The 18,434-nt window shown below is 48.9% G+C and overlaps 7 protein-coding genes across 7 annotated transcripts; 5 read left to right on the top strand and 2 right to left on the bottom strand.

The window, feature by feature from the left end:
• Positions 1-76: 76 nt before the first annotated feature.
• MGYG_06768 (hypothetical protein) lies at positions 77-2,132 on the top strand (the record flags this gene model as incomplete). Its single annotated transcript, XM_003170728.1, has 7 exons — positions 77-253; positions 321-391; positions 459-572; positions 631-713; positions 775-1,176; positions 1,269-1,594; positions 1,680-2,132. The coding sequence occupies 7 exons, from the start codon at positions 77-79 to the stop codon at positions 2,130-2,132; spliced, it is 1,626 nt and encodes a 541-aa protein (XP_003170776.1).
• Positions 2,133-3,100: 968 nt separating this feature from the next.
• MGYG_06769 (hypothetical protein) lies at positions 3,101-4,768 on the top strand (the record flags this gene model as incomplete). Its single annotated transcript, XM_003170729.1, has 2 exons — positions 3,101-4,544; positions 4,632-4,768. 2 exons carry the CDS (start codon positions 3,101-3,103, stop codon positions 4,766-4,768), a joined length of 1,581 nt encoding a protein of 526 aa, XP_003170777.1.
• A 1,877-nt stretch (positions 4,769-6,645) lies between these two features.
• On the top strand, positions 6,646-8,615 carry MGYG_06770 (RNA polymerase II transcription factor B subunit 1; the record flags this gene model as incomplete). The annotated part of the gene is made up of 2 exons (XM_003170730.1): positions 6,646-6,790; positions 6,886-8,615. 2 exons carry the CDS (start codon positions 6,646-6,648, stop codon positions 8,613-8,615), a joined length of 1,875 nt encoding a protein of 624 aa, XP_003170778.1.
• Positions 8,616-9,028: 413 nt separating this feature from the next.
• MGYG_06771 (hypothetical protein) lies at positions 9,029-10,122 on the top strand (the record flags this gene model as incomplete). Its single annotated transcript, XM_003170731.1, has 3 exons — positions 9,029-9,196; positions 9,283-9,378; positions 9,442-10,122. The coding sequence occupies 3 exons, from the start codon at positions 9,029-9,031 to the stop codon at positions 10,120-10,122; spliced, it is 945 nt and encodes a 314-aa protein (XP_003170779.1).
• Positions 10,123-10,402: 280 nt separating this feature from the next.
• Positions 10,403-12,691, bottom strand: MGYG_06772 (growth protein 1 inhibitor; the record flags this gene model as incomplete). Its single annotated transcript, XM_003170732.1, has 5 exons — positions 10,403-10,467; positions 10,525-11,091; positions 11,155-11,342; positions 11,541-12,214; positions 12,305-12,691. The coding sequence occupies 5 exons, from the start codon at positions 12,689-12,691 to the stop codon at positions 10,403-10,405; spliced, it is 1,881 nt and encodes a 626-aa protein (XP_003170780.1).
• A 732-nt stretch (positions 12,692-13,423) lies between these two features.
• Positions 13,424-16,773, bottom strand: MGYG_06773 (2-oxoglutarate dehydrogenase E1 component; the record flags this gene model as incomplete). The annotated part of the gene is made up of 4 exons (XM_003170733.1): positions 13,424-13,962; positions 14,030-14,403; positions 14,467-16,499; positions 16,564-16,773. The coding sequence occupies 4 exons, from the start codon at positions 16,771-16,773 to the stop codon at positions 13,424-13,426; spliced, it is 3,156 nt and encodes a 1,051-aa protein (XP_003170781.1).
• Positions 16,774-17,033: 260 nt separating this feature from the next.
• MGYG_06774 (hypothetical protein) lies at positions 17,034-17,563 on the top strand (the record flags this gene model as incomplete). The annotated part of the gene is made up of 2 exons (XM_003170734.1): positions 17,034-17,129; positions 17,333-17,563. The coding sequence occupies 2 exons, from the start codon at positions 17,034-17,036 to the stop codon at positions 17,561-17,563; spliced, it is 327 nt and encodes a 108-aa protein (XP_003170782.1).
• Between the last annotated feature and the right edge of the window lie 871 nt (positions 17,564-18,434).

The raw sequence follows: 18,434 nt of genomic DNA on the forward strand, positions 1-18,434 counted from the left end.
GAAGCTGGTGAATACCAACCAGTTTAGGGAGAAACATCCTGTCGTATCTGGACATTCTGGGCACACACAAGCAAAGATGTCTTCCGACTCCATCTCTACAAAGCGGCTGAAGAGCGCTGATGAGAGCGTCGGACACCCTGAGGAAGCCTTCACATATGAAGAACAACAGAATCAGCATGTTCCAGCCAAATATATGGGCACGTCTCGAGATCGAGATGATATGTGCCAGCTGGGAAAGACACAGGTCTTGAGGGTAAGCCCCCTTCTCCGTACTCGATCTCAATTCATAATCGAAGACTAACATGGCGCCCTAATTATAGAGAAATTTCCGTTTCATCTCTATCCTAGGATTCGCCTGTACGCTGATCGCAACATGGGAGGTGGTGTTGAGGTACGACTCGCTATTTTCAACAGCTCTTCATATTCAATCCTCCAGCTTGAATAACTGACAAAAACAGTCTTCTCGGATTTGCTTTACTCGATGGAGGCACGGCTGGTCTCATCTGGGGATTTCTAGCGGTCTCATGCGGTTTCTCTCTGGTATTCGCAAGTCTTGCTGAGATTGCTTCAATGTGAGTTCTCCGCGTCGACGTTCGTTTTACATTCCCGTATCGTACTGACCACAGGTAGGTCCCCCACGGCTGGTGGACAGTATCACTGGGTTTCCGAGTTCGCCCCACCAAGTTGCCAGAAATATCTTAGCTATATCACAGGTAAGAGCCTCATTTTGCACACTCACCTGTGTCCGTTTTATATACTAAGGAATACCCTTAGGCTGGCTATGCTCGACAGGATGGCAGTGCGCCATTGTCACAATTGCATTCTTAGCCGGAACGATTATTCAGGGTCTTCTGATATTAAACCTCCCTGATTACATCCCCCAGCGCTGGCACGGCACGATGTTGGTCATTGCGATCGCGGTATTTTCTATAATATTCAACACTTTTCTTGCGAAGAAACTCCCCTTGGTAGAGGCTTTACTTCTGCTACTTCACATCATCGGTATAGTTGCCATTATTGTGCCACTTGTGGTGCTTGCCCCCCGCAGCAGCGCCGAGGTCGTTTTCACGCAGTTCAACAACGGCGGAGGGTGGACTACTACAGGGGTTGCGGTCATGGTTGGATTGCCTCCAGCCATTGCGTCGATGATAGGCTACGACTGTGCAGTGCACATGGGTACGTACATTCTTCATGCAAGAAACCCTGCAATAGCTGCATTACCCTTAGAACAACTTGCTGATATGTTATACCTTCCCTTTACGCTATAGCCGAGGAAATCAAAGATGCATCGAAAACGCTACCTCAAGCCATGATGAGTGCTGTGGGAGTCAACTTTGTTCTAGGCCTGGCTGTTATCCTCACCATATGCTTTACCGTTGGAGACGTCGAGGCAGTCCTTGCAACTCCGACCGGAATTCCATTCATCCAGATCTTCTTCAACGCTACCAAAAGCCATGCAGCAACTAACGCCATGACGGCGATCATCACCATCACACTCGTTGCAAGTACTATCACTGAAGTGGCGACTGCTTCCAGACAGACTTGGTCATTTGCCAGGGATAGGGGAGTACCATTTTCTGATTTTCTCTCCCACGTAAGTAAAATCTTGATCATCCCATCGACATCTGCATGGCTGCCCAGAATTTTTAATTGTTCGTTCCGTGCTGACATATAATTAGGTCAATCCATCATGGAACATTCCTCTACACGCGGTAATAGTCTCGCTGGTTGTGACTATCCTACTTGCACTCATCAATGTTGGCTCAACTACCGCCCTGAATGCTATTACTTCACTAACAGTCGCCTCCTTGATGAGTGCGTATCTTATCTCCATTGGCTGCATCTTACTCAAACGCATCCGTGGTGAACCACTCCCCTCCAGGCGCTGGTCTCTTGGCAAATATGGAGGGTTCATCAATGCTGCGGCGATGTTGTTCCTCCTTCCATTGTTTGTATTCTCCTTCTTCCCATTGACCAAGGAAGTAGATGCCACGACGATGAACTGGAGTTCGCTCATTTATGTGTCAGTCATCGTGTTTGCAACCATCTACTACTTCCTCTATGGCAGGAAAACATATGTTCCTCCAAACTCCCTTGTGAGAAGGCCGTTCAAGCCAGAGGGCCCACAATAAGTGCTCTCTCGTTTTTCCGTTTTGTTCTTCTTCCTTGCCATTTTTCCTCTTTCCTTCTTAACATTCCCAATTCATACATACATGGTATCCCAGAATCGGCACTTCGGGACGGCGAAGGCGGCTTGCACTGCGACTTTATTCTTTCCTCTTTTACTCTTCGCCCCCTTGCTTGTTGTTGTACTTATATAAAACGGGCGCTCTTAGCTTTGTGGTTCGAGCGGGAACTATATACAACTTGCCCGTTGGTTCCTCGATTCACCAAGCTAAATATCAAATCAAAACAAAACAAAAAAAAAATAAAAAAAACCGGCTCCATTTATTATAGTTTCCGACTAAAATACAATACGGATTGCCCTTATTCTAAGAGGAGCACCATTGTAAGACCCGGCGCAGGTTGGGGGATATGCCTGGAGATTCGATCAAGGGGGAAAGTATTTCCGCAGAATCTGCAAGACGGCGGAGCTGCCACGATAGCAGATGCCCACATGAGCTGCCATGGATGCAGGTTGGGGGCTTCATGTTTCTGGAGCGTGGCCGGTGTCGTACAACCATATGGAAGGCTTTTGGTGTAGTTAATTGTGCACTGGGTCAGGGTGGATGTGATACATATACGTATTATGCGAGGGTAGGACGGGATATCAAGTGGAAGTACCAACGTCGAATCAACGACGTGCTTTTCCAGGCTCTGGCCGCCCGTTGTCGACATCTCCGGTTAGTTGGCTGGTCTAATTATCAGAAGGTACAAGTAATACCTTGGTTATATTAGTTATGCTTTTGGCAGGGCCAGTTTTCGCGGGGGTTGTGACGGGTAATATGGCAACGCGCCTCTAACTATATATATGGGTGGAAGGTATGCCCGCTTTCGACGAGAACGAGGTATCCAACGCACACCAACACCCTCGACTACCGGTCAGTCATCTCTATAGCGAGAGAGGGGGGAGAGCTGGAAGGCATAAATAATAACAATCATGATTTACCTGCTCGCCATTCCTGTCCTCGCGGCCTGCGTGTACCGATATATCATCTACCCCCTATACTTCTCGCCGCTTGCCCGGATCCCCAAAGCGCACTTCACTTCGCCATTTCTTCCGACATGGCTATGGTGGATACGCAACTACCGCTGCCGTGAAGTATCGACCATTTATGCCTTGCACAAGAAGCTGGGGCCGATCGTCCAGCTCGCCCCGAACGAAGTCAGCGTCAACTCGGCCAACGGGCTCAAGACCATCTACCTCGGCGGCTTCCCCAAGGACAACTATTATGAAGATCTGTTTATGAATTATGAGCGATACCCTAACCTAGCCAGTATGCTGTCCTTCAAGGCTCACTCAGAGCAGAAGAGGATGGTGTCCCGTGTCTATTCAAAGTCTTTCATCCTGGCCTCGGAAGATTTGAGAGTCGCCTCAGAACAGCTGATCTGGGAGAGATACCTACCCATGTTCGAGAGAATAGCACAGCCGCCATCGTTCCCTTCCGACCGTGAGGAGGAGCGAATGAACTTGGGTCCTGAAAAGACGCTGAACGTCTTCCCTCCTTTCCAGGCAGTGGGTATGGATTTCATGACAGCATATCTCTTCGGAATTGATGCCAGCACAGATTTCCTCCGTGACACCGAGTATCGAGACCACTGGCTCAAGCTATATTCTGTGTTCAAGACCCAGCTTCCAAAGCAACGAGCGTTCGGAGAGGTTGAGAACCTCTGTTTGAAGATGTGCGATCAAGTTGCGAGCCAGCTATCCTGCAAAGCGAAGGGAGAGGCCGACCTCAAGTCTGGCTCTACCAAGCCTGTGGTATATGGTCAACTCTTTCAAGGCATATTCTCCCAGGTCAACCCAAACAGTGATGCTGAGAAGGCTGATGCCAGGTTTCGAGTCGCCTCCGAGATGATGGACCATATAGTCGCCGGCCATGAAACAACCGGGATAACACTAACGTATATCGTCTATGAAATGTCCCGGAATCCTGAACTGCAGGCAAAACTACGAGAAGAGCTGCTCACCTTGTCTCCTCCAATCTTCTATAAACAAGACAGCATCTCTAAGACCACCGATGGCGAAAAGGAAAAAGGCAGCCGGCTCCCTTCATTCCATTCTCTTGACGAACTTCCATTGCTCAACGGCATCGTGCATGAGACTCTTCGAGTATATCCAGCAGCACCTCTTCCACTACCTCGAATCGTTCCCGCTGGTAAACCGGTAGAGCTGGAAGGTTATCAGATACCCGCCGGCACCCGCGTAATGTCATCTGCATACACATTGCATCGAAACCCAGAGGTATTCCCTGAACCTGAGAGCTGGAAGCCCCATCGATGGGTCGAAGCAGATAAAACACAGCTTGAAAAGATGAGACGACTCTTCTGGGCATTTGGAAGCGGTGGAAGGATGTGTCTGGGAAGCAACTTTGCTCTTCAGGGTACGTATAATTTGAGTATTTCAATCTGGCCTCCAGCATCCCCGTATGTTCAAAGGCCCTCGGCTGACCCTAGTCTCTCTGTTCAAGATATCAAACTCGCCATTGCCGCACTTTACACGAACTATACTACATTCGTAGTCGGCAACGATAGTATGGAACAAACCGAAACGTTCATAGCGCAGCCAGTTTCAGGGAAGCTGGTCATCGGAGTTAAGCATGTCTAAGGCAAGGATGTCCGTCCCGGGCTAAGCAGCTAACTCGCCAGCCAGGTATGAGTAGTGTGAACTAGGGAAGCCCCTATATGTATGTAGTTATGTAGTTAGCCAGGATAAATTAATGTGCCCCGAGATGTAGAACAAAACCATCTCTCGTCAGTAGTTGTTAAGGAATGAAATTTGTCAAGCTTCATCCGTGAAACATCCACTTCCACACTTCCCCTACAACCCCTGAGCCGGATCAATTATGATCCAACAGACACCAGACACTACTCACCAGGACCAAAAATTCTAATCTAAGGGGTATTTCCAGCCCATTCCACGACATAACGAGCATCATAATGCTCCTTACCGAGATATTAGACGATATATCCGCTCTTTAATGGTACTGGAACGCTCTTCCTGGGGGTTTACAAGCCCTTAGGAAACGGCTTAGAAGAAGGTTTGCCTGTCGTGTGATTGACTTCAAGCCGGAACCCGTCATAAGACTTTGATATGTACCTGTATTTAGATCTCTTCGGTGCCATAATCTCTCGCCTGGCCTGTTCCGGAAGTCAAGCGCTTAATCTTAAAAGGTTGTTGGCCTCTGATCCACAGCAGTTATGTCTTGGCACTGATGAGGCTCTATAGTTAAGCGGTAAGGCGCGACATCAGCATCTCGAGAGCGTCTTCTCCCATAATATCCGGTTATTTTCTCGGTCTATGAATAGTAATATCACCACAGGACTGCAGTGAAATGCGGGCACGGAGTGACTCCTGGTGAGGCTGCGACACAGCATTATGCCTATCAACATCTCAATCAACAAGTTGCTAGGGTTCCGCAGGTATATCAGTACTTTGAGGGCAAATCTAGCCCTTCATGGCCGGTAAGCTATCTTTTTATGGAGTCTATTCCAGGGAAAACACATGAAAAGGTAGACTTGAACAATGATGATTTTCCAAGCGACTGGCACATATTGTCACCGAGCTTACGATAGTGTCCAGGGGTACTATACCGGGGCAAATTGATTGTGGAACGCTTCAAAGATACCTGACGGTACCGGTAATGTTTTCTATCCTGTCGGTGATATGAATCTCTGGCTCAACAGGCGACTCAAACTTCTCAACAAGGAGATAGATCTACGGCAATACCCCCTGTTCTCTGCCACTCGTGGAACTTTTATCGCACACATGAGCTTTAATTGTCATTCTGAAAGGTTAGAGGTTGCTAGAATATAACTGAGATGTATTATATTAGACCAGAAAAAACCCTTCGTTCAATCAAAAGGGTGGAGGGCCATCGAACGATGGGATATGCCATAGTGGCCCGCTTATTTAGTTCCCCCAGACATGTGGCTGCTGTGGGGAGCTAGATCGAGAAAGAAGAAAACGGTGCTTTAATCATGAATGTAGCATAGTAGCATATCGTTAAGCACTACATCACCGAACCCAAAAATGGGCTTCGAGCAGAGTTGCTATAGTTAGCTATAGTTGGCAGACATGAATAGGTGAATTTTCAATGTAAATTTAATGGTTATCACCGTACTTACCGACGCAGCTAATCCCCTGAGCCAATAGCTAATTACCAGTTTGAATTGCCTACATTCATCCTCTCTCTTTGCAAGTAGCAGGTTGGTCAAATATCTGCTATCAATTCGTCTCCAGCTATCAAATTTGGTGGTTCACGTGACACCACTTTTCGGCTCCAGCTACTTTTTTCCTCGATCCAAAGCCAACAACGGCAAAGAACAGGCAGCAATGTCAACTCTGCAGAGGAACAGCCTGTCTGTCCGTGTACTTGTTTCAATTTGACCTGCAGTCCTGCCCTCCAGATGGGTCCAGGCCGTCTGATCAACGCCGTACAGCACAGTGGGAGCTGCCAAAGTAGCTTGTACCAAGCCTGAGCCATGGCACCAACTTCCCCCAGCGCATCTGCGTCTTATAAGAAGAAGGATGGAACGCTGGCGATATCGAGCGACCTTCAGTCTATTACATGGACTCCCAAAAATGGGTCAGATAGCTTGTTGTCGTTGCAAACAGCGTCCGTCACTAGTATGTTGCCAGCTGCGTCTAGGTGCTATGAGTAGCAGACGTGGAGAGCGGAATTTATGATTTTGTTGGCTAACATGGAAGATTGTGTGGTTCAGACTTACAGCAGACTCCCGTTAACAACCCGAAAGTTATGCTGAAGATATTCGTCCAAGGGCCACCAAGTCAAGGCCAGAGCCAGGAAAGTGCTGCTCCGGTTCCATACGTTTTTACATTTACCTCGCCCTCCAATGCGCGCCCTGAAGCCGATGCCATTAAGGAAGCTCTGAATACTATCATTCAAAATGCGAAGTCAGCCCAGACACCGGCACGCGATGGTACGCCTACGGCGCCTGCGACTGCGAAACCGCCATGGTACAACGATAATCGTCTGAAAGCCGACATGGCTCTGCAGCAATCTCTGTTGAACTCTAATGAGAGTTTGAAACGTGTATTTGCGGAGTCCCTACGAACAAAGCCAGCTTCAGTTACACACGGACAGCTTGTATCTCAGTTTTGGTCTTCCCGAATACACCTGCTACGAGCCCATGCTATAGAGAAGTCTCAGGAACAGGGAGCCTATAACGTGTTGTCCACCGTCAAGCCACGAGTTGAGGATAAGCGAAGGCTCAATCTGAGCAAGGAACAGATCCAACTGATCTTCAGCCAGCACCCCTTAGTTAAAAAGGTATACGATGAGAACGTCCCCAAAGTGGCGGAAGAGATTTTTTGGTCTCAATTTTTTCAGAGCCGCCTTTTCAAGAAATTGAGAGGCGAGCGGATAACGGACACTGACCCAACGGACTCGTTACTCGATAAATACTTGAAATATGATGAGAATACGGGACGGCCTGCTAATGAAGTGGAACGGGTGCCCAATCTTATCAATCTAGAAGGGAATGAAGAAAATGTCTCCCAAAGACAAGGTAATCGACCTTCCTTTGATATGAGACCAACGGCGGTAGACAAAGTTCCTATCATCAGGACCCTGAACTCCCTCAGTGAAAAAATAATGAGGAATGTGGCTCCAGCCGACCAACATCTGACGGACGCTGAAAACGCGGACAGAGAAGTGTATAACGAGCTGCAATTGCGAGATCTTCGGGAACAGGAAGAGCAAAAACGAATCTTGCTAAATATTCGCGACCAAAGCCGCTTCTTTTCCGAAGGAAATGCCGGAGAAACTAAGAAAGCGCAAGTTGTAGCGAAACAAGATCCAACGGCTAGCTTGAATATGCTACGGTCGGACTTTAGTCGGGTCTACATAGATACGCCGCAAGTTAGGTTAAGTCGCCTTGTCGAGCCTGAAGATGGGGATAGCAGTGATGAAGAACAATCAAAGCCCAAGAAAGAACCCGTTGGTTCGAAGGCGAGCCTTGCGAGCGCCAAATCCCAGATTTTTGAAATTATTGGGCAACGGAAGGCTCAGGCAGACCCAGAGTCCTCCTCGAGTACCTGCGGACTTTCGCAAACAATCTTTGATCGCCTGACCCTGACACATGCTACAACGACAGAGTTCTTGACTCAATTCTGGAATGCATTCTTGTCAGGAAACCCTGATCGAGCGTCTGAGATTGCGTCAATGGTGGAATCACTTAACAGAGCCATGGATCGAATAAACGAGGTCGCCAAGGCAGCAGAAGCGGAACGGCAGGTCGAAGTTGACAGGCTCAAGAAACATGCCAGAGAAATAATGGCCTCTACAGGCAGGAAGATCCGTCTCGCCGAGGTTGATGGCGGGGAGAAGGTAGTCAAGCAGTTGATGGGCCCGACTATTAATGCGTTATCAAAGGCCACGGCTGAATATCAAAAAGCCCTTGCCCAGCAGACAGCAGAGGGACAGTCCTGATTTTAGCATCGGTGCATCATTTCTTCGGACACTGAAAAAAGGGAGTTCTGAGGGATTCGGAGTCTGGCTGCATTCTATACTGGAGGCAATGCTATTTATTCTAGATATCATCACGATCAATATCAAATATCAATGTCAAATCTACATCGTCTTTCAATGTCAACTTTGAGTTTTTCTCTAAATTAGCTGCATCTAGGTGGTCCGTGCGGATCAACACTTCTGTCCATCTGGCAAGTTTCGCCGTCCTTGAAGAAGCAATAAAGACGTCACACATCACAACAACATGACACCCCGGTCTGCTGCCATATAGCATAGCATGCTACAGCAAGTATAATACTTCAATTGGACTGCAGGGCTGTGGAGTTACGGGAAAGAGCTCAGATAAACCCGGGGAGGCGAAGGAAAGCATCAGGATGCTCAGCTCAGGATTCACCAATGCGCCAGTGACCAAATTGGCTCTGGTCTTTATTATCGCTTCATCGATAATAGTGAGCATTGCAGATGCTAAATACCTGTTTTACATTCAAGTGAACCCGCATATATGGCAGTATAATCAGTTATGGCGGTTTCTAATCTGGCCGGTACGATACCATATACCTTTGACTTCCATACTATACTGAAAGCGCTGTTGAAATGAGTGATTGATAAACTAATTCTATTAAAATAGCTATGCTATACCAATTCAACGGAGGTTCTCCTCGCGGGAATGGTTATCTATACTTTACGGGTCATAGAGCGGTTATGGGGATCGAGGAAGTTTGCGGTGAGAACGCTTGAAGGATTGACAGATGGAATAACTCAAATACTAACCTGTATCATGCCATAGAGCTTTATTATTAGCACGCTTCCGTTGACGACTATCCTACCTCCTCTCGTTCTCACGCTTATAGCCCGCCCGCTATCTCTGAATACGCTGAACCATCTCCCCGCTGGCCCAACTGCAATTCTCTTTGCTATACTCGCGCAATACCACGCTACTATCCCCACAACATACAAGTACCGTCTGTTAACCAGCTCATCTGGTGCCTCTGGATCGGCCATTACATTTAGCGACAAATCAACTATCTATTTTCTTGCGCTTCAGCTGTCCTTGTCACAATTACCCCACACTATACTACCGGCATTCGTTGGCTGGGTGATAGGTTATGCATGGCGTGCTGAGCTGCTTCCAAGCAAGATATCATCATGGAGAATACCAGGTTGGCTTTATGGCGGTTCCTCAGAACACCAAAGGCTGCGCGGAGCCTCGAGAAATAGGGGTGACGGTGACGCTTCTTCGTCTGGAACCGCGGGGGCTGGAAACAGAGATCCCGAGCGGTTAGAAGGGCTACGGCGAAGATTAGAAGGTGAATCTAGAGCTGCTGCTGTTGCTGTTGCGAATACGGATACGGATGGCGGCCGAAGAAGCTCGAGTAGCGCTGGTGGCGGAGCTGGTGGTGTCCAGGAAGCAGACCAGCGAAGGCCGCTAGCTGGACAGATATTAGACCGGTTCAGGGGAACATTTTAAGAGTTTCTATTTAGCATGTATAAAATTTAATATATTTCGATCGTGATCGAGGTATGCAGTCCGGTGAAACGTAGCGCGGGTAGCAAGTTTTATGGCTAAGTGGGCCGAATATCATACTTGATGTTTTTAACAACTCTAGTAAAGTGAACACGCCTGGAATGCTGGATATAAAACAAGGATAGAAGAGAATAGAGTCGACACTGTCCGCCTTGAAACAATGCTCAATCGTATTGCAAATAAATAACCGATGAACGAACTCCGAAAAAGGAGTGACATTTTCCTACTTCCCATTGCCCGACTTTGTCTTTCTCGCTCCATCCTTGCATTCGTTGCAGTACCATACAACTGAAGTAGAATATTAGCCATGTTCGTAATAAGTAATCAAAGAAGCTAAACACTCACCACTTTTGGAGGGCGGTTTGGTTAAACCGACGCATGAAAGATGAAACCATTCTCGAGGACAGCTGGGGTTATCGCATGCCACCATCTCTCCGAAGCTGACTTCATTGCAGTAGCAGTAACGAGGCTCCATTGGGTCATCTCCTTCTGTACCGCGAGGCTCATCGGCAGCCTCGTCTGCAGCCGCTGATAAAGCCATCTGCCGAGCAGTTGATATACTGCCCGTTTTCTTATGAGATCGCTTAGGGCCATCACCTGTCCTAGATGGCCGTGATCTTTGCTGTGGCTCGGTATATGTGGACGAAACCGGTGTAGAATGTTTCGATGACCGTTTTGTGGAAACACCGGTGTTTAGCTCCGGGAGATTCGAGTAGTCCGCCTTACCATCAGGCATGTGACTAGACCCTCCCAATGGACCCATGGAGCTAGCTTCTTCATGTTTGAGCTCAAGAGCTGTTGTTTTCGGGCTGTTTCTAACGGTGTCCCCGTTTGATCTGGTTGCCAATGTGTCAATTCTGGGACTTGCCGCACCCTTTGCGGATGGAGGCCTAGCATCCAAAAGCTCTTTCTCTGTTATTCTAGTGTTAGATGGCATCTTCGAAGGGTGTATTTTATAGGCTCTAGGGAACATACTTGGGTTGCGATTTGAAGCAGACGAAGACGGCCGCTGGCGAGAAGCCTGCGACTGATTCTGTTGTGGCCGTGGTTGAGAGCGAAGGGAAGACGCTGGCGCTGGGCTATTGGAGGCGTGTCCGAGCTGGGAGGTATTCAATGCGCCAGCAACAGCCGGAGACCCTGCGGTTGATGATATGGTATTTGTTCTACTTTAAACATGAATCCGTTAGTTACGTTTTCTGGATGATGATATTGCTCTTCCAACAAGGGATATATGCCAGTGGCTGTAAGGAAGTAACCCCTTTTTGTATTGTGGAAACAATAATGAGAGTAAAGGCAGCGAATCCTTCCCCCGATATAGGTGCAAGAGTAAGAAGGTTGGTTTGCGGGTGGAATAGACATACCTTTTTCTTGCAGCTGAATTTGCATTAGGTGCCCTTGTTCTCTTCTTCACAGTATCTGGCGCAGGGCTCTCTTTTGATCCCGCTCGGCCACCCGCATTTGTTGCGGTGCTCGCTGACCTTTCCATAGCTGTTGCCGCTATAGATTGAGTATGCTCAACTTTTCGGCGTTTCGACCCACTCGCAGCCACAGCCCCAGGGAGAGCCCCGGCAGCCAAAGCTTGTTCGTTCGACTGGTTGTCTGTAGTTCTGCTTTTCGGCCCTGGTTTGCCTCTTCGTACGGTCACACCTCGAGCCTCATCTGCTTCAATCTCTGCTTGTGTGCGACGTTGTCGGCGAACAGGTTCTTTCTTTGGCTCATTATCCGCATCTCCGTGGCCGGCTCTATGGCTGTTTGCACCTGCTGTATCTCGTCTAGGCCGCTCATTGACAGCACTCGCACTCGTTTTTGGTGTGGGTTTGTTGATATATGCCCAGTGTGTCAAACTGCCGAGCCGAGCTTCATCGCTCACTTCTCGCTGTACGTGAGGGTAAATAGCATCCAGTCTGCTGATATCTCGTTGGAGTGTAGCATTCGCATTGCGCGCAACATGGTTCTTCTCATCGATGGTTCCCAGAAGATCGCCGAGAGTGGAACGGATGTTCTGAAAGACCTGTCTCGTCGGTGTGGCATCGACCTAAGATAGGATTCAGTCAGCAAATCTTCCTTAGTTCACTTGAAGTATATGGAAAAGCTAACAGAAGGCACTGAAGAGTTGAAAACGTACTTGCTTCGGCCTAGGAGCATCGTAGTCTACAGAGATCAGCTTTGTTGCAGTGGTGAGCAATTTGGACAACTGCTCTTCCAGCGCCCACGCTTTGCCATCAACCTCGTTCAGCAACGAATTATGTCTCCGGAACTCTCTAGGAAGTGCATCGATAGCATCGCTGAAGTGAGTGATCCCCGGATAGATCCCCGCTGGTACCGAATTCCCCTGGAGAGAGCCACCGGCTGTATGCCCACCCCCAAGGCTCGAGGGCCCGCCGGCAAGTCCGCCGACAAGAGACGAGCGGCCAGCGGTCTTAGACTGTCTAGAAGGGTTTGTCCGGGTTTGACGAGCGGTTTGGCGTATGTTGCTGGCATTGCCGCTGGTGGGCATGCCGTTCGACGCCATTGTGAGAGGATGAGCTGGGTTTGCGGCAGTGGAACGGTAGGTAGAAAGAGGCTGCCCTGGCGCAGAGATGGCTCTGGGGCAAAGGCTGCGCCCTGGGACAGCTTTATAAAGAGAAGCAAAAGCGCAGTAAAAGTCCTGCCGCCTGGTGAAGTCGTAATGCTGAAGTCGCGAAGTCGAAGAAGCCGAAGACGCAGAAGAAAGAAGCGTGACTTGTGAAGCTTTCCGCAGGGAGGCCCATTCGGGTTTAGTGCGATAAAACGCAGCTTATGTAATTTGCACGAAGTTGAAGCTGAATATCACCAGTTTACCTTCATTTCTCGAATCCCCCGCATCGGGTAGCTCGGTATCTGGCGGCTAGAGCTATCTCTTACGGAATCTATATCGTACAAGGAGCATTACGCCTGGTTGCTACTGCTGATGGATCTCTATATCGAAGAAGCGCATTTTGCGCTTTTGCCGATGACGTAGTATTAGCTAAGCAGGGAAGTTTAGTCAGCATGTATTTTAACTTCGTCTTATATAAAAATTTATAAAGGGAGGAAAAGCGGATGAAAAAAGAGAATAACGAATGAATGCAATGTAAAAGAAAATTATTCGGATTTATACACTATGGAAACAAAGGTGGTTGTGAAAAGGACAAATGAAAGGCCATCACACTCATGCATGTAGAAATACTGTCTTCGATGGGAGACACTTCAGCTCCCATCTGCTTTCTGTTCTAAATTCTGCGATCTACTCGCCCTTCAGCTTTTCCTGGTGGACGGTGAAAGCGTCATTCAATAGATCTTGCTCTTCCTTGATGTGGCTGCTCTTCAAGCCAGTGGCCACACTGGCGCTCGGGTTACGACCGGCGTACAGGACATGGCGCCTGTTGTGGTGGACAGTCTCGTTGAGCAGGGTCTCAATGCGGGGCTGCATGTAGCTCCAGCTTCCGGCGTTGAGAGGCTCCTCCTGACAGAAGACGATGTCCTTGGCATTGGGGTAGCTGTCGAGGTTGTCCTTCAGCTGTTGCCAGGGGAAGGGGTGCATTTGTTCAATACGGGTGATGGCGGTGTTCCTGATGCCGTTGGTCTCACGGTGTTTTGTGAGGGCAGCCCAGACTTGACCAGTGCACATAATCACACGCTCGATTTTCTCGGGCTCGTCGATCTGTTTGCCGTGTTGGTCGTCAGGGATGATCCAGCGGAAGTGGGAGTCGCCGGTGAACTCCTCAATGGAGGATCGACAGCTTGGGTGACGAAGGAGGGATTTCGAAAAGAAGATGATCAGTGCTATTTTAAAGACATGTTAGTACTGGAGCTGGTATGCGTGAAAAAAGTCAAGGCAAGGTAAGCTTACGTTTTCGGAATTGACGGTTGATCTGTCGACGGAGGATGTGGAACAAGTTGGCAGGGGAGGTCATATAGGCAATCTGCATGTTGCAGTCCTGGTGTTGTCTGTCGATCTTGTCGGCACTTGGGTAGACGCGAGGATCCTCGTTGCAAAGCTGGAGGTAACGTTCCAGTCTGCCGGAAGAGTGCTCAGGGCCCTGACCGTCATATCCATGGGGCAAAGACATGACGAGACCGGATCGCTGGACCCATTTCGATTCACCGGAGGCAATGAACTGATCAATGATACATTGGGCGTTGTTGGCGAAGTCACCGAACTGGGCTTCCCACATGACAAGGGCGTTGGGGGAGGTTAGCGAGTAGCCATATTCAAATCCGAGACTAAAAATACTAGTTAGCCTGAAAACCGCAATGCAATGTTTTTCTGAATTGATGTCAACTTACGCTCCGTATTCACTGAGGGAGGAGTTAGAAATGACAAAGGATCCTTGGTCGGGGCTGATGTGCTGGAGAGCAGTGTATGTGCTTTCGTTCTCCTGGTCGTGCAAGACTGCATGACGCTGGGAAAAGGTACCACGCTCAACATCCTGGCCGGACACACGGACGTGGTGGCCCTCCTTGCACAGGGTACCGAAAGCAAGAGCTTCAGCGGTGGACCAGTCGATATTTTGACCTTCCTTGATAGATTTCTCTCGGTTGGCCAAGATACGCTTTAGGTTGCGGTGAGGAGTAAAGTTCTCAGGAATGCCTCCAAGCTTAGCACCAATCATTTGGAGAGTCTCAGCTTCAACGCCAGTAGGAGGGTGACCTAGGACCTCAGTGGCGAGCTCCTTAGGCGTCTTGAATCCGTTCCAGGCAGAAGTAAGCCACTCTCGACTGGTTGGGGTGTAGTCCTTGCTGCGCTCGAAGCTATCGTTGAGCATTCCCCAGACCCATTTCTTATGTTCATCGATATCCTCCTTGGTGAAGGTCTTCTCCTTCAGAAGCTTGTCAACGTACTTGTCGATTTGGCTCTGCTGGGAGGCAATGCGCTTGTACATAAGAGGCTGGGTGAAGGCGGGCTGATCGGTTTCGTTGTGACCTTGCTTACGGTAGCATACGATATCAATGACAACATCGCTCTTGAACTGAGCACGCCAGTCGGCGGCCAGCTGGCAGACGTGGTTAAGAGCTTCGACATCATCTCCGTTCACGTGGAAGACTGGAGCGTCAATGGCCTTGGCGATATCAGAGCAGTAAGGGGTGGATCGGGCAAATCGAGGGTCAGTGGTGAAACCAATCTGGTTGTTAACAACGATATGAATAGTTCCTCCGGTGGAATAGGCAGGTAGGGCATGGAAACCCATGGTCTCGTAAACGATACCCTGAGCGGCGAAGGCAGCATCACCGTGAAGAAGGACACCCATAGCAGTGTTGAATTCCTTCTCGTCGTTGTTGTAGTGCTGGATAGAGCGAGTCTTTCCGAGAACAACTGGGTCCTCGGCCTCCAAGTGAGAGGGGTTGGCGACGAGAGAAAGCTGAACACGCTTTCCGGAGGGAGTTGGGCGCTCGAAATTCATACCAAGATGGTACTTGACATCACCTGAGCCCTCATCGGAAGGCTCAGCGCTACCACTGAACTCACTGAAGATAGACTCATTGGGCTTACGAACGACGTTGCTGAGGACGTTCAATCGACCACGATGTGGCATACCGATGACAATATCCTTGACACCGTAGTCAACACTTCGGTCAATCAATGCCTTCATACCAGGAACCAGGGTCTCGCAACCTTCCAGACCGAATCGCTTGTCATTGGGGAACTTGGTGGCCAAGAAGGCCTCGAAGCTGGAACTCCAGATCAGACGATCCAGAATGCGGCGCTTCTCGTCGACAGAGTACTTGTATGGCTGAGGGATTTCGATACGGTCACGGATCCAATCGCAAGGAACGCGGTCAGGAATGTGGATGTATTCGACACCGAAGGAGCCGCAGTAGATCTTTTCGCATGCATCAATAATCTCACGGAGGGTCATCTTCTTACGGGTCTCGGTCTCGAAGCGAGGGAGAATTCCCGGGCCAAGAGCAAATTCCTCGTCAAGGTCCTTCTCAGTGAAACCGTAATGGGACAGCTCGAGCTCCTTTGGCTTGCTGTAACCGAAAGAATCAGCCTCACCGCGGATTCCGAGAGGGTCGATCTTTGCCTTGTGGTGTCCACGAGCCTGATAGGCGCGAACGAGAAGCTGGACCTTCAAGTGGTTGGAGACGTTGGTTCCGGCCGCGTTTCCGGGCATATGCTGAGGAACACCGCCGGTAGGAGTGGGGACGATGGTAGGTGGAGGCTGGAAGGCTTGCGAGATGGGCATCTTGCCCTCTTCCATATTGTGGAAGTAGGTGCGCCATGAGACGTGGACACTTTGAGGGTCCTCCTTCCAGGCCATGTACATCTCATCGATGTAGTTGGCGGTGTTGCCCTGGAGAAAAGAGTCATTTGGGTCCTATGTACATAGTTATGTTAGTCAAGAAAAAAATTTTCAGCAGCAACAGAAAATCGCTACTAACCACTCCCTTGCTGTTCTCGCCAGTCGCAACAGCGTAACCTCTGGTCTGCTTCCAGGCTTTACTGGCGCAAACCACACCCAGAGGCTTCCGAGAGGTCAACTGAAGATTTGATCTTGCTCCAGAACATATCGAACGAGTATACGCCGATTGTCTGAGAAGAGAAGAAGCTCCGGACGCCTTCAGCGTCACAGCTCTTGTTGTTCGAAACATATTCACAAATATATTAAAATGAAAAGAAAAGAAAAACAGATGTTCTGATGAGAAGAAGTACCAGTTAGCCCATCTGCTTTTAATATTAAATCAGAGGTTAGTCTGCTTTGTCTTTTCGTACCTATAAGATATTATTTTCCGGACCGCCCGATCTAGTAATTTTTTTTATCGACGTTTCAGCCGCGTTTCAAAGGGATGCAAAAAGAAGTTCAAATACGACCAGCCAAAGAGGACACCAAAAGTATAGGAGTATATAATGGATGTCGAAAGAGGCTGGAATTATCGACTATATCTGCCGTTCCGCCTCACACGAGCTCGAGGTCATCAGAACGTCTCCCTTAATTCAAGAGAGACAGGTATAGGTATAAATTAGGATCTGCTTTTTTTGTTTCTTCTGTTAGCCAGGATTCAGACAAGAAGTAAGAAAAGTAGTAGAACAGTTCTCAGCGAGCAGCTAAGGAGAGAGAAATGGGCTGAGCGAGCAAAAGAGGCTCGGACGGCACCGCAGAAAAAGCAACAATCAATAGATCAGCTCATGAGCTGCATACAATTCCCATAGACTCACACGACACAGCTCTTCCGGACAGCTAAAAGGGGGTTTGCTTGTATGGACAAGACAGACGGGAATACATACAGTTGGAACAGGTCAATTGCTCGAAGACAAAGCGAGACAGAAGCGCAGATGTACGAAATCGCGAGGCAAAAGCAGGCAGACTCAAGACGGACGTTGGGAGAGAAAGACGAGTTGAGGTCGAAGTCGAAGTCGACGGAAAAGACGAGAGAAAAATAGGACAGCAAGCCTTCCCGATCGGGGAAAGGGCCGTAACAGGGCTTAGGTAAGCGGCAGAAACTGGGCCGGATAGTAATTACATGCCGCCTTTAGCTCGGGCAGTGGCGGCGGTTACCGTACGATACACCCGGGGCTGGGGCAGTCTGCTGACATATCCCGGATACCAGCCAATAGCAGCTTGTCAATTACAAGACATTGGTGCGACACCTTCTACCCCAAAGCAGACTAGTGCGTAACGTGGTATCGCTCGTACATGTCTCGACATCTGCATAATTATATAAGCAAGTGTTTATTGGCGGGACTTACGGCATTCTGCAGCTGCTGATTGGTTTATTTATTCGTCCTAGTGGCAGTGCATCGTCTTTTTTGTTTTGCTGTAATTTTTCTTGCTTGAAACTTCGATCTCGTTTTGTATCACAGCAGAGTTTTAGGGCCTGGTCTTCGTCTGGCCTGGTAATTGGCCTTTTAAAACCTCATTCTATCAGCTGGACAGGGAGCCTTCAGAGGAAGAAACGGCTCCAAGGCCGTGACGGGGTCAGCCGTTGCCGTGTACCTCCAACATGGATGCCGTAGCCGATCAGGTGATCGGCAATGGACGCCCTTTGATGTCGAAACCTTCTTGGACACGTAGAAACGTCGTGTAATTTATATGCAGCTGATGACAAGCAGTAAAGTCTCTTTCCGGACGCCCTACCTATGATCATTTCCTTTGCATGGCATCGTGGACAGACAGGTGCGAATATTGGTTTGTTGTTTGTTGGGTACTGCCTGCAGTTGGCCGATCATTCGTTGTAAGTAGCGACTTCAAGCCCCATCACGGAGCAACAACCCCCGTGAGACAGGCATGGGCCTGTATCACGGGAAGTAGGCT

This window comes from Nannizzia gypsea, genomic scaffold (assembly GCF_000150975.2).
Source record: "Nannizzia gypsea CBS 118893 supercont1.6 genomic scaffold, whole genome shotgun sequence".
Lineage (NCBI taxonomy): Eukaryota > Fungi > Ascomycota > Eurotiomycetes > Onygenales > Arthrodermataceae > Nannizzia > Nannizzia gypsea.